Raw genomic sequence first — 12,506 nt, forward strand, 5'->3', positions numbered from 1 at the left:
ATAAAAACCTTCATAGTGTTTCCAGTCAGTAAAAAAATTATGTAAAAGTGACATACGATGCATTTCCCTAATGCAGTGTTTTGAAAATTACTTTCACTTCTGCTTCCTAAGCTTAATCAGAGAAAATGCAGGATTGTTGATTTCAGTATATCTTTATTACAGTCCTTTAGGTATGTCTTCTCAATACAACCATTTGTGAGGTTTTCTTTTTTTCTGGAAACAGCAAAGTCTGCTGCCAGTCTGGTCACATGAAACTTTAAAGTTGTCTTAATGTGAGCAAAGATAACTTAAAATACTCTTTGGAGGAGGAAAAAGAAAACTCAACAAAAACCCCCCAAAATGTCAAGATGTTGATGATGACACGTACAACTATGACTATGTTCTCTGGCACGCGCAATAAAGATCACAGAAGTCTGTTTAGAAACAAACATTAAGTTTACATTGTACAAGTTTAGATGAGTAAACTCTGTTTTTATACCAATGAAATGTAAGATGGAGAAGTCTTCAGTCAAAAGGAAATTTAAAAGCTGAGTCTGTGGTATTCCTGTCTGTTGCTTTTCAAACTGGTGCATACAATCAGTTTTTCACTGGTAACTCTAGTCATGAAAGCATAAAAATTAATTGATTTTGATGAATGCTGGCTAACTCTAAAAGGAAACAAATATGAAATATCCAAATTCCAGATGGTAGTTTGCAGACCCAGAATTTCTGGCTGTAGAATTGTTTTTAACTCAAAGTTCTTGTATGTGTATTGCCACTTTGCTCACTTTTCCAGGTATACAAATATTGCTGCTCCAGGCAATACTACAAACTTCTTTGGCCTACACAAAGAACTTTCCTGACCTCTTGTGATAGTACAGAAACCTGATATGAATACGGAAAACCAAACTGTCTCCAGCATGTTGAAAGGAACATAACTGTGTGGTAGGTAAGACAAAGCACAGAAAATGAGGATTTTTATAATGGGAAAAGATAGAATCAGAAGTAAAACCATACAATATGGTGTCATCTCTGGGTCTTCCAGGTTTTAACCTGGTAAAGGAGACCTAGACCTAGATGCATGCACAAGTAAGTTAATCTGTGGATAAGCAGTGCCTTCCAGGAGTTCATGAAAGGGGGCAACCTTGAGTAAACTGTGGTCTTTGTGTCTTAGTTCCTATACCCACGGAGTGCACCAAGCACACATGGAAAGATTCTCAGTTAGACAATGTGTCCATTTGGCTCTACAAAGGCAAACACATGGTATGTGAACTCAAAAGTTTGCACTGCACCTCAGACTAACTGCCCCAGTAAGACAAACTCACTCTTAAAATAAGTGTCACTTAGAATTATAGAAAGAGTAAATCTGACAATTTCATATTGCAGCTATTTAATGTGTTCTAGCTCTCACTTTGAATTCTAGAGCAGTTTTGCTAAACAAGATCATTGTAACACTATGGTGCTGCTGAGATGTGTACACAGCCCAAGCTAGATGGGGAGTTTTCAGCTGTGAGAAGTGATAGGTCTGCTGTTCAAGAACCTCATCATCAGCAATCTTGGATATCAAACCAAGCTGGTAACATTTCTGATTAAAAAAAAAAAAAATTATTACTTTATTTGCTATGTTGTCTTGCACTCTCTCATTAAGTGCTTGTCTGGCTTCCACACAAATCTCAAATAACGGTTCAAAGTCTGTATAGCATGACTATGTCAAATAATTCTCACTTTTTCAGTCCAGTGAAACACTGCATAGTGCTGTTTTAGCATTTATTTGGTTACATTGATTAACTCCTCAAATAATCAGTAGGTGTTGCAGTAGCCTCCTGAAACAGCAGTCTCATTATATAGTTTTTATTTTCAGTATCATTTTAATTTGGCTTAACATCAGCCATTTCCCAATTCACCTTCATTTTCTGAGGGCCACAGTTCAATATGCTAAAAACCCAAAATGTTAACTCTTTAGAGAGGTTTAAAAAAACAAAACAAAAAAAACCCAAAAAACAAACAAACAAAACCAACCCCAAAACAAAAACAAACCACCCAAAACAAACAAAAAAACCCAACCGCCCCCCCCCCCAAAAAAAAAACACATCACAAACTACCAGCCTATTTTATTTCACCAAAATAATGAATTCCAGATTGTTAGGACTAACTTCAATTAATATTAAAATAAGGGACCAGAGCACATTTTCAGGCTAAATAAAAGTACCGAGTCTTTCAGATTATGACTGTATTCTAGTAATGGTGTTCTTTGTCAAACACAACTTAGGCAATAGATATATAACCTCTGATCATTCTCTCTTAACTTTCATTTCCTACTTCAACTATTACTTATAGCCCTGAAAGCTGGTGTACTTTTCCCAACTAGAATATACGGCCTGCTACAAATGTTACTTTGTTTGGATTAAAGCAGCTGCATCTCTTAGATCTGCAGAGATGCAAAACAGGTCTTTTAATTAGAAAAAAATACTTAAAAGCATTTCTGAAACTTCAGAACTTTGATCAAATTTTCCATTGTGTTTCTGAAATGACTATTAGATTCATGTAACTGTACTAAAGCAGTAACGTCCTCTTGTTAACTCTCTCTAAAAACTATCCGCTTTGCTACATTTTCAGCTCCAAATTTGGCTATCAATTTATTTCTGATATGTTCATCATCCTTTTGCAATTCTAAATCATCCTCTCTGCTCCATACAGGGTACCCATCCAAGCGCTGCCCTGTCTGCAGAAAGTATGAAGTAGCCTCCACATCACCGCTGTTTTTCAGAAAGGCTTGTGTAACAGTGAATAGGTCGACAGCAAACTTCTCCATGAAGTGCTCCATAGTTTTTACTACCTGTCCCACCACACTGGAAGAAGAACAAGTGCTTTTTGTTCTTTCTTGCCTTTGTAACTGAACGTCAGAAAAAGCAGAGTCCTCTGGCCCAGTTTTCAGATCAGATGCTGTTTCTCCTGGGGACCTTCTCACTCCATCTTGTGTAGAAAGTTCTGCAACATCTGAAGACTCACTTTCTGACTAACAGTAAGAGAAGTGGAATCAGCAATTAGACATGGTATTTTCTAGGAAATCTTTTACCACTGCAACCAACCACCTTTAACTCGACAGTATATTACAATATATATCAGAAATTACTAGGCATAGTAAAAGTTAGTGACTGAAGCAGAGCCATATCTGTTAATGAGGCTGCACATGATCACAGAAATGCATGAACTATAAGAAAAAATTTGAACAAACTAAACATAAAAGGCAAAAGTGTTGATGCAATGGCAGGAACGTTTTTTGCCTGAGGTGAAAGGATGACTTCCGTTTACCAATACACCTTTTAACGTGACAGACCCCATCACATAAACCTCCTCAAGTTAACTTGGACAGGGAATAAAGAAAAAACGAACCAGTGAGGTACAATTTATCGCAAACCACGTAGGTGACAGCTCACGAGAAGCTCCAGTTTAACCACAGCAGAAGGGATATCGCGGTGCAAACTGATTTCACGTGTTAATCGCAAGTTTCTACTGTGCCATCTGTGACACCGGGGAAGGCCTGCCCCAAGCACCGCGCGCAGTGGCACCTGCGCCCGGTCGCTCACCTCCGTGCTTTCGAACTCCCGATTAGCTGCCGCGAACAGACCCCTGATCTGCGCAGGATCCTCCGTCTGCGGGGGCTCTGCGGAAACACGCGGCCATCGTCTGCCGGGCCTCAGCGGGGCCCGGACCAGCGCTCGTCGCCGCCACCACGCTCCCTCGCAACCCTGCCCCGCCGCTGAGGTCCCCGCTCACCCCAGAGCCGCGGCCGCAGGTGCCGCAGGTAGCGATCACGCATGGCCTGCCAGCTGTGCCGCGTCAGGCCGCTCCGCTCCAGCTCTAGCCACAGTGCACGGCCGCTCACCCGCACCGTGCTCTGGCCGCGCACCGCCTGGAGTACCGCCGCATCCTCCTCCTCTGTGAAGGCCAGGCGGCCGCGGGTGGCCAGCAGGAAGCGCTCCAGCGGCAGCCGCTGATTGCGCTCCACGCACTCTGACACGTACTCGGTTGAGACGGCCCCATCGGGAGCCGCTTCGCCGGGCTGCGCCAGGAGCACGGCCCCCGGCTCCTGTACCCGGCACAGCTGCCCGCCGCCCGCCAGCACTAGGGGCGCCAGGCGCAGTTTGGCCAGGCCGGGCCGCAGGTAGAACCGCATAGGACGCCCATCATCCCACAGGAACAGCGATCGCGACCGCGCTGCCGCGACCTGGCCGCCCGCCATCGCCGCCCCAGCTCCGCCCGCCGCCATCGCCGCGTGCGCAGGCGCGCAAGGGCGGAAGGGCGGTGGCGGCAGCGGGGAGATGGCGGCGGCGGCGCGCGAGTGCAACGCGGCGGAGATTGAATCGCACCTCAGCAAAAAGTGAGGGTGGGCGGGTGGTCAGGTGGGGCCGGGCCGGGGAGGTGAAGGTGAAGTGTGTCCAGCTGACCCGGTGCGTGTCTCCGCCAAGGCGCCCGTCGGAGCGCCATGCTGAGCCCCGGCGCTGCGCGGCTCCGCAGCTGGGTCTGGAGGGCCGCGCTCCGATGGCAGCAGGCGCTTCATGACCAAAGCAGGTCGGTGCTTTGCGTCTGCCTTGGCCCGCTTCTTTCCTTATGGAGTCGTGGAAGGCGGGGTCAGGAGCACAGCGGGAGCCCGAGGGTCGTGGGGGAATAGACTGGACCGCGAAGGTGGCTTCGAGAACCTTGCGTTGCTTCGGAGGGAGTTTGCCTTCTTTCACTTATGCTGCCTAGGGCTAATAGGCTCTTACGGATAAAATGGAGTGCGTCAAGTCCTTGAGCACGTAGGCGCGCGCCCTCAAGGTCTGTCTAAACTGTGTTTAATTTCGCTTTCACTTTCTCTCTGTATCATAGGAGATGAGCTGAAGGAGTTCAAAGTAGAGCATATTCAAACGTGTTTAAGAATTGTTTTGACTATTGGGAAAAGTAAGAGAGGTGACCGGGTTATTTGTACAGTTAGATTTTGGCAGAATCCTGCCAGTCGTTTCCCTGTAGAAGCATTCGAGTACTTGCCGCATCCGGTTTCCCGTCTCTTTTGCAGTGAGCTGAAGAGACGTTTAAAGGCTGAGAGAAAAACAGCTGAAAAAGAAGCAAAGCAGAAAGAGCAAAGTGAAAAGCATTTAAATAAGCCTTCCTTGACTTCTGAGGATAATGTTGGTACTGATGAGGAGAGCTTGGATCCAAATGTGAGCATCTGGTCCCGTACTTGTTAGATGTTCTGTGAATATATCTTACTGACTTGCATTAGTTTGGTTTTTTTTAATCATGGGTAATTAAATTGTTAAAAGGGGAGAGATGTATGTTGCTACATTAGGGCAGCTGCATTTTAATTTACATATTGAATATTTTCAGATTCTAATAAAATAATTTTATTTTGTTTATTTCTGGTGACAGCAATACTACAAGATCCGTAGCCATGCAGTCCAACAGCTTAAGGGCTCCAGTGAAGATCCCTATCCCCACAAGTTCCATGTTGACTTATCTCTCTCAGATTTTATAGACAAGTACAGTCATCTGCAGCCAGGAGATCACCTGACAAACATTACAGTGAGAGTGGCAGGTAAAAGTTTATCGGGGATACAGAAAAATGCAGTGTCTTAGCTGCTTTTATTGATGGGTTGGTCTTTTTTGATCTCGTAGTCATGAAGCCTTGTAGCAGTGTTAAACTATTCAGAACATGCCCTTCAAACTGAGTGGGCCGGTGCAACATCCCTTGCAGCTATAATATCAGATTGTAACATGGGTTCCAGGACCTCAAGATTTACGGTCTTCTTTGGACCAGTTTTCATTTTGAGACTTAACTGCTTCTCTTTCACGGTTAGTGAATAGTTTAGAGCTGATGATTCTAGGTGATAGTGCTGTGGCTTTTGCCCCTGTATCCTTTCTGTGGGGGACTTTTCCTAATGTCTAGCATACTTTGTTATTTAGGTCGAATCCACGCAAAGCGTGCTGCTGGAGGGAAACTGATTTTCTATGATCTTCGTGGTGAAGGAGTCAAGTTGCAGGTCATGGCAAATTCTAGGTAAGTAGAGGTACTCCCAGTAGCAGTCTAAACTGCACTGCATTCTGGGGTCTAGAATCTGTATTTGTGTATTCTATTTCATCTGTGGTTTGGCTTAGGCAGCCAAGTAACGTTTGGCTTCAGATGTTGTGGTTGACTTCCTGTTAAAATAACTTATATATATATATATATATTTGGGTTTTTTTAATGGATTTTGTCATGTGAGACACTTAAAGACAATTTGGAATGCTGAATTTTAAACAAACGTGCTTACATTTGTTTTTCAATTACAGCCTCTACAAATCTGAGGAAGAATATTTACGTGTTAACAGCAAGCTGCGTCGTGGAGACATTATTGGTGTAGAGGGCAATCCTGGGAAAACAAGGAAAGGGGAACTGAGTATTATTCCTTGTGAAATCACTCTCTTGTCTCCATGCCTGCACATGTTGCCTCATCTTCATTTTGGCCTCAAAGATAAGGTATTTGTCATACCTGTCAGTCTTGGAGGCAGTTTGACAGATCTTAGAAAGGTTAGGGTTAGAAGGGACCTTCAAGATCATTTAGTTCCAACACCCCTATCATGGGCAAGAATGCCACAGATAGGTCTGAATAGATGGTGTTTGTTACCATCAGTCAACAAAGGAATATTTGTTTTGTTTTGGTATTTTTTCCTTTGGCATGACATTTTATCTAGCTTGTTCTAAAGATATATGTTCTTTTCAGGAAACCAGATATCGTCAGAGATACTTGGATTTAATTCTTAACGATTATGTGAGGCAGAAATTTATAACGCGTGCAAAGATCATAACTTACCTTCGTAGCTTCCTAGATGAGTTGGGCTTTCTTGAGGTAAGGCATGAGTGTTTGCTTCTCACTGCATACTGAATGTGTTTACAACTTCTTAGCTTCAAGGATGTTTCATATACAGGCTCATGTACAAAGTTCTTACAGAACAGACTATAATTGCCTTGGCACAGTGTGTTTTATCAGTTTAATGTAATGGGAGAAATTCCTTTCCCCTCTTTGTAAAGTTATGATTATTCATCAGTTGGTGAGTTTATGGCTTGGGAGCCTTTTATCAAGGTAATGCTCTAAACTACTGCTGTCCTTTCCATATTTCGGTAAATTATGGTGAAAACATCTTTGGAATGCTGTTTTACCTCTGGAGATAAAAGCCACTTCTGTGCTCTGTAGGCAAAATTGGATTGTGTTGACCTAGATGCAGGAAAATGCACTTGGCCCTGTTGAATTTAATTTTCTGGAGTGTAGAGAGAGGATTTTGTGATAATGCCACAGCACTATTCCTTGTTTTGATAACACAAACCCAGAAGGTTCACATTTGTAGTAAATATGAATGACTCTTCAGAGCAACAGAAGAATTAACAAATTTGTTATTGTTGACTGCATGAAAAAAGTACAGTTTTGTTCCATGCACTTTAGTTCAGTATTGCTTTCATATACTGCAGTTCTGAACAATAAGTGAAATACAGATTTTTCACCAAAACTAGGTGTTTTGGTTGATTTGTTTGTTTGATCTATGCATTTCTGGTTTGGAAACAGATTTCACAAAAACAGAGAAATTTTTTTTGCTGTTACAGGTTGAAACTCCTATGATGAATGTAATTCCAGGCGGAGCTGTGGCAAAACCATTTATCACATACCACAATGAACTGGATATGAATTTATATATGAGAATTGCTCCAGAACTTTACCATAAGGTAAAAGGCAAGCTTTTCATGGCTAAGCCTATATTCTTCAAACTGTATTAAAAAAAGCAAATGTAGCTAAAATGAAGATTATTTTTGACAAAAGGTGCACTTGTCTCATGAATGAGATTTGTAAGATTGTGTTGCAGTTGCATGTGTTTGGGCTCTCTTACATTCTTTTGAGAAAGTGAACTTACTAGAATTTAATTTTGTTTAGATGTTGGTGGTTGGTGGTTTGGACAGAGTATATGAAATTGGGCGTCAGTTCCGGAATGAAGGAATAGATTTGACTCACAACCCTGAGTTCACAACTTGTGAATTTTATATGGCTTATGCGGACTACCATGACTTAATGGAAATTACAGAGAAGTTGCTTTCAGGTGAAGTATGCAATATTGTTAAAAAATGAGTAAATCTCTGGAAGAATTGGTTATTATGTAGCATACTCTTCTTCTAAACATCACAATCATTTTGTAGGGATGGTGAAACATATTACTGGGAGTTACAAGATCACTTACCATCCAGATGGTCAAGATGGACAGGCTTATGAGATAGATTTTACTCCTCCCTTCCGGCGAATTAGCATGGTGTATGATCTGGAAAAGGTCCTAGGAGTGAAGTTTCCATCAACTGACTGTTTTGAAACTGAAGGTTAGATGCTGAGTATGAATGTGCTTTAATTCTTCCTTAACAGAAAGTGGCCAAAAGGTTGCAGGCTCACAGGCTGCAGTCTGTCAGCTGCTTTTTTTGAAGTAGTACTAACACATGGGATTCCTTTCCTCTGGTTTTGTTGGTGTACTTGAGTCCAGAAAGAAGCCTTCATTCCTTGCCATCTTTGGCAGGATCTGACTCTTTTGCCTCTTTCTTTGTTGAGTATAGGTGAAAGGACATACTCAACAGGCTTGAGGTAGGGTGTTCTTGATCTGTTGGAGGGATCCAGCTTTTTGCTTCTTATTTCTCTCTCGTGCAGTTGAGTTTCCACACCTGTAATTGTAGCTTGGGTGTATTATTATTTGAGGCTTTCTTCAAAATGTAGTTATGTGCTATTTTATTCCTGGAATTGAGAGACATAAGGAAACAAGTTCCTATAATTTATAGTTCTTGTTTTCCCCCCCAGTTCCCTCTTCTCTCCCTGCCCCAGCCCCCAAATTATAATGTCCAGCAGTTATGTGGTGTGTGATTAACTGTTGTCAAAATAACTGCTATTTTACTGTAAACAATTAAAGCCAAACACTGTTTCTGTAGATTGACATTTAAGCTTATGTTTTCCATGATGTCTACCATTGAGATATTGCAAGCCATTCTAAGAAGCACTGAAGGATCTAGTAAGAACAGAACATGGTTGTTTGGATGGCTGTTCTAATTTTTGTCTTCAATTTCAGAAACTCGCATGTTCTTTGATAACCTCTGTGTAGAAAGAAATGTTGAATGCCCACCTCCCAGGACAACAGCCAGGCTTCTTGACAAAGTAAGTAAAGGTGCTATTTTTATAATATTAATGTCTTTGAGGATCCTCTCTATCAACAGAAGTCTCTTAGAAGAAAAGGTTTAGCTGCACCAGGAATAACATTCTGCAATGCACTTCAGCTTTTGTTGTATTACAATGAGAAAACTTGCTGTGTCAAAATGTTCTGTCATGTCGTCTACACCAAAATGTAGTTTACTTATGTCTGCTTAACTTGATGGCTAGGGGATTTTAGTTGGATAACTGGTCTCCTATGGTTAAAACAGATTTGCTTTATCTTAGGTCAGTTTTGTCTGTGACGTGTGTGCATCTGTGTGTAGCTGACCAAAAGGATAGGAGTACCATATAGTTCTATCAGCTGTATATTCCTTTATAGCCAAATATTGTCTGATAGCTGTTTCTTTGATGCTTTTCCTATTGGCCCTTAGTGTAATGTGCAAATTGAATTATTATACAGCTTTTGCTGTGTCATTTCTCCTTGCTAGGACACACTCTCTGTTGATGAAGACATTGCCATAACCAGAAATACTTCGTAAACTCTTCAGATTTTTGTTACCTTCTTCAGTAGCAAAAGTGAGGAGATTAACTAGCTTGGTGAAGGCAGTGCTAGGAAAGTGCATAATTGTACACTGCATAATTGTTCCACTTCTGTTTTCCCAGTTAGTTGGTGAATTCCTGGAAGTCACTTGTCTCAACCCTACATTGTTTTGCTTTTGTTTTCCCAGTTAGTTGGTGAATTCCTGGAAGTCACTTGTATCAACCCTACATTCATCTGTGATCACCCACAGGTCATGAGTCCGCTTGCCAAATGGTAAGAGTATGACGCACAGTCAGTGTGAAACTCAAATCTTCTACTTCATTTAAAAAAAAAAAAGTTACAAATGTAAAAACAGATTTTGGTGTTGTGTACTAGTTTGGGAATTCTAACATAAACCAAGATAGACATATGAGTGTGAAACCTGTCATCCAGGGAAGAGGTGTGTTGATGCTTAGTACTTTGAAATTTTGACAGCTGTTAGTGCTAAGTGTGAACAATGCCCCTAAGTAATGTATATGCTGTTTGCTTCTATAAGTGTGATTATTTTAAGGTATATCTATTTTGTCTACTTCATGTAGGCATCGCTCTCTTCCGGGCCTAACAGAACGCTTTGAACTCTTTGTAATGAAGAAGGAAGTGTGCAATGCATACACAGAACTTAATGATCCTTTCCGACAGCGTCAGCTCTTTGAGGATCAGGCCAAGGTATGGTGTCTTGCTGATAGTGAATGTAATACAGGCATGTAAGCAAAGAGTACTTCCTATGTCTGTCCCAAATCTGTTGTTAGTACCTACTGCTGAAAAGAGTGGTTACTACTTTGAGCAAGTGTTTCTCACTCAAGTGAAAGCCTGTCATTAAAATGCAATTCCTTTTATAGGAGCCTTGCTCTTTGAGGTAAACAAGGTCAAACACTGCTGTTGATTAGGTGTTTTAGTGCAACTTTGTTTTGGAATATCTTCCCTTCTATTCCACCCAAAGTACTAATCTGGGAAAACCCAAACGTGCAAGAAGTTTTTTGTGTCTTTCCAAGGTTGAAAGGTGTGGGGTTTTTTTTTTCCCCGGTTAAGTATTTATGTAGTCATGCAACATTATACTTCTAGGTTCTTAAACAAGTGTACATGTCCAGTAAGAGTTTGAATGCTGTGTAAGAAATATCTAAATTTCCTGAACAGAGTACTAATATTTTAGGTTGACTCACAGGATAGAGGTACACATTGGGAACTATTAGTCTTGCAAATTTATAATACTAGATTGCTCTGTGTAAGCCTCCAAAAGGAGTGACTGAAACTCATTTTGTTACTAATTTGGTATACACATCCATGAATGCATGCTTGGCCACCCGACTGAGGTCAAATGATGTGGTCTGCAGAAACAGAGTTCCTGATCTTCCCATTCTTTCTAATGGCTTCACAGTGTCTGAGAGGTTTCAACAATTGTCAAAACCAGGAAGATAAATTTACATTAACTAACTTGATAGTAAATTTCAAAATGTGCAGTCAGAATTAATAATATTACAGATATCTTTAATTTTTGGTTTGTTGTATATATGCTTGCTGCAGTTCTGTCATAATTATAGGCAGATTTTGCACACATACGATTATACCTATTGGATGAAAATTAGCCTCAAAATTTAGTGTTAAGGGGGAGACTAAGATGAAGGATTACAGTTTGCATTTTAGGATTTCAAGGAAAAAACTTTGCAGTAACAGGCTTTGCAAAGCCTTCCTTGAACGTGTGAGCAAAAATGTTCGCTGTTGTTTTGACACTTATTTTTGGATTTTTAAAAATGTGAGATGGTTGGCTAATCTGTCTTTATTGTTACAATTTCTGTCACGTGGAGGCTGCCAGGGTTAGGTGCATTAGTTACCATCTCAGCGTAGGGCTTTTTAGTCTTTCTACTTGAGAGGAAAAAAACAGCCACTATTTGTGCCTAGAGCTATTTTAGGAGCACTTGTACAGAGGACCTCCAGAATTCATGTGTGCTGAGGTTTCTTTATCTATTACTCGTTTGCACAGCTCTGTGGGACTTTGGTTTCATCAGTTACTCAACTGCTGCAAATAGCAGTACTCCTGTTTGGTAGGGGGTTAGCCGGAATGGTAGTGTCTAGCTCCGTACAACTCACATTTTGCTATTAATTTCCTCATTTAGGCAAAAGCTGCAGGTGATGATGAAGCCATGTTTATTGATGAAAACTTCTGCACCGCGCTGGAATACGGTCTTCCTCCTACAGCTGGCTGGGGCATGGGAATTGATCGCTTGACCATGTTCCTTACAGATTCCAATAACATCAAGGTAAGCATAAGCAGTAGGAATGGGATACAGCAAGGCTGGCCATCTCTTCGACAAAACCAGTGCCTGACAATGCAGCTGTATGAGACTTTTTAAGACGCAGAATGCCAGCTGGGAAAAGCTCCTTGGTGCCCTTGCTCAGCGCTGTGAGCCCGCAGCGCAGCCGCGGCTAGGGCGGCTCTCGCGAGACCTGCGCGCGGGATGTGGTGGTGCCGGTCGGCGCGGCCGCTGACGCTCTCTGTTTGCAGGAGGTGCTGCTCTTCCCCGCCATGAAACCGGAGGACAGCAAGAAGGAGGCACAGCCCGCCGAGGGCACCTCTGTGTGAGGCTCCGGACCGCCGCGGGCACCTCCGTGGGAAGCTCGAGTGCGGCGAGGGCACGTCTGTTTGAGCTTTGAGAGTGGCGCAAACGTTCAATAAAGGCAGCTTTCTCTGCGCCCGTCTCTGAGTCTTCCTGCGCTTGCGCAAGAGGTGCCGCTCCTGGCGGCTGCCGCGCGCCAGAGGCAGCTGC

General features: G+C 42.3%; 2 protein-coding genes across 3 annotated transcripts; one reads left to right on the forward strand and one right to left on the reverse strand.

Annotated features, from left to right (window-relative positions):
• Positions 1-2,073: 2,073 nt before the first annotated feature.
• Positions 2,074-4,236, reverse strand: LOC117001287 (TERF2 interacting protein). Its single transcript, XM_033069489.1, has 3 exons — positions 3,757-4,236; positions 3,567-3,643; positions 2,074-2,995 (listed from the first exon to the last, which is right to left on the reverse strand). The coding sequence occupies exons 1-3, from the start codon at positions 4,220-4,222 to the stop codon at positions 2,555-2,557; spliced, it is 984 nt and encodes a 327-aa protein (XP_032925380.1). The 5' UTR covers positions 4,223-4,236; the 3' UTR covers positions 2,074-2,554.
• A 31-nt stretch (positions 4,237-4,267) lies between these two features.
• On the forward strand, positions 4,268-12,431 carry KARS1 (lysyl-tRNA synthetase 1). 2 transcript variants are annotated; one of them, XM_033069491.1, is made up of 14 exons: positions 4,268-4,360; positions 5,036-5,180; positions 5,389-5,554; positions 5,923-6,016; positions 6,289-6,475; positions 6,720-6,845; positions 7,595-7,714; positions 7,920-8,082; positions 8,180-8,353; positions 9,085-9,170; positions 9,893-9,978; positions 10,284-10,410; positions 11,856-11,999; positions 12,245-12,431. In XM_033069491.1, exons 1-14 carry the CDS (start codon positions 4,302-4,304, stop codon positions 12,320-12,322), a joined length of 1,755 nt encoding a protein of 584 aa, XP_032925382.1. In that variant the 5' UTR covers positions 4,268-4,301; the 3' UTR covers positions 12,323-12,431. The 2 variants fall into 2 exon arrangements, with proteins under 2 accessions (XP_032925382.1, XP_032925381.1); XM_033069490.2 differs by lacking the exon at positions 4,268-4,360 and adding an exon at positions 4,401-4,551.
• The last annotated feature ends 75 nt before the right edge of the window (positions 12,432-12,506 follow it).

The sequence above is a fragment of the Catharus ustulatus genome, chromosome 11, assembly GCF_009819885.2.
Source record: "Catharus ustulatus isolate bCatUst1 chromosome 11, bCatUst1.pri.v2, whole genome shotgun sequence".
NCBI lineage: Eukaryota > Metazoa > Chordata > Aves > Passeriformes > Turdidae > Catharus > Catharus ustulatus.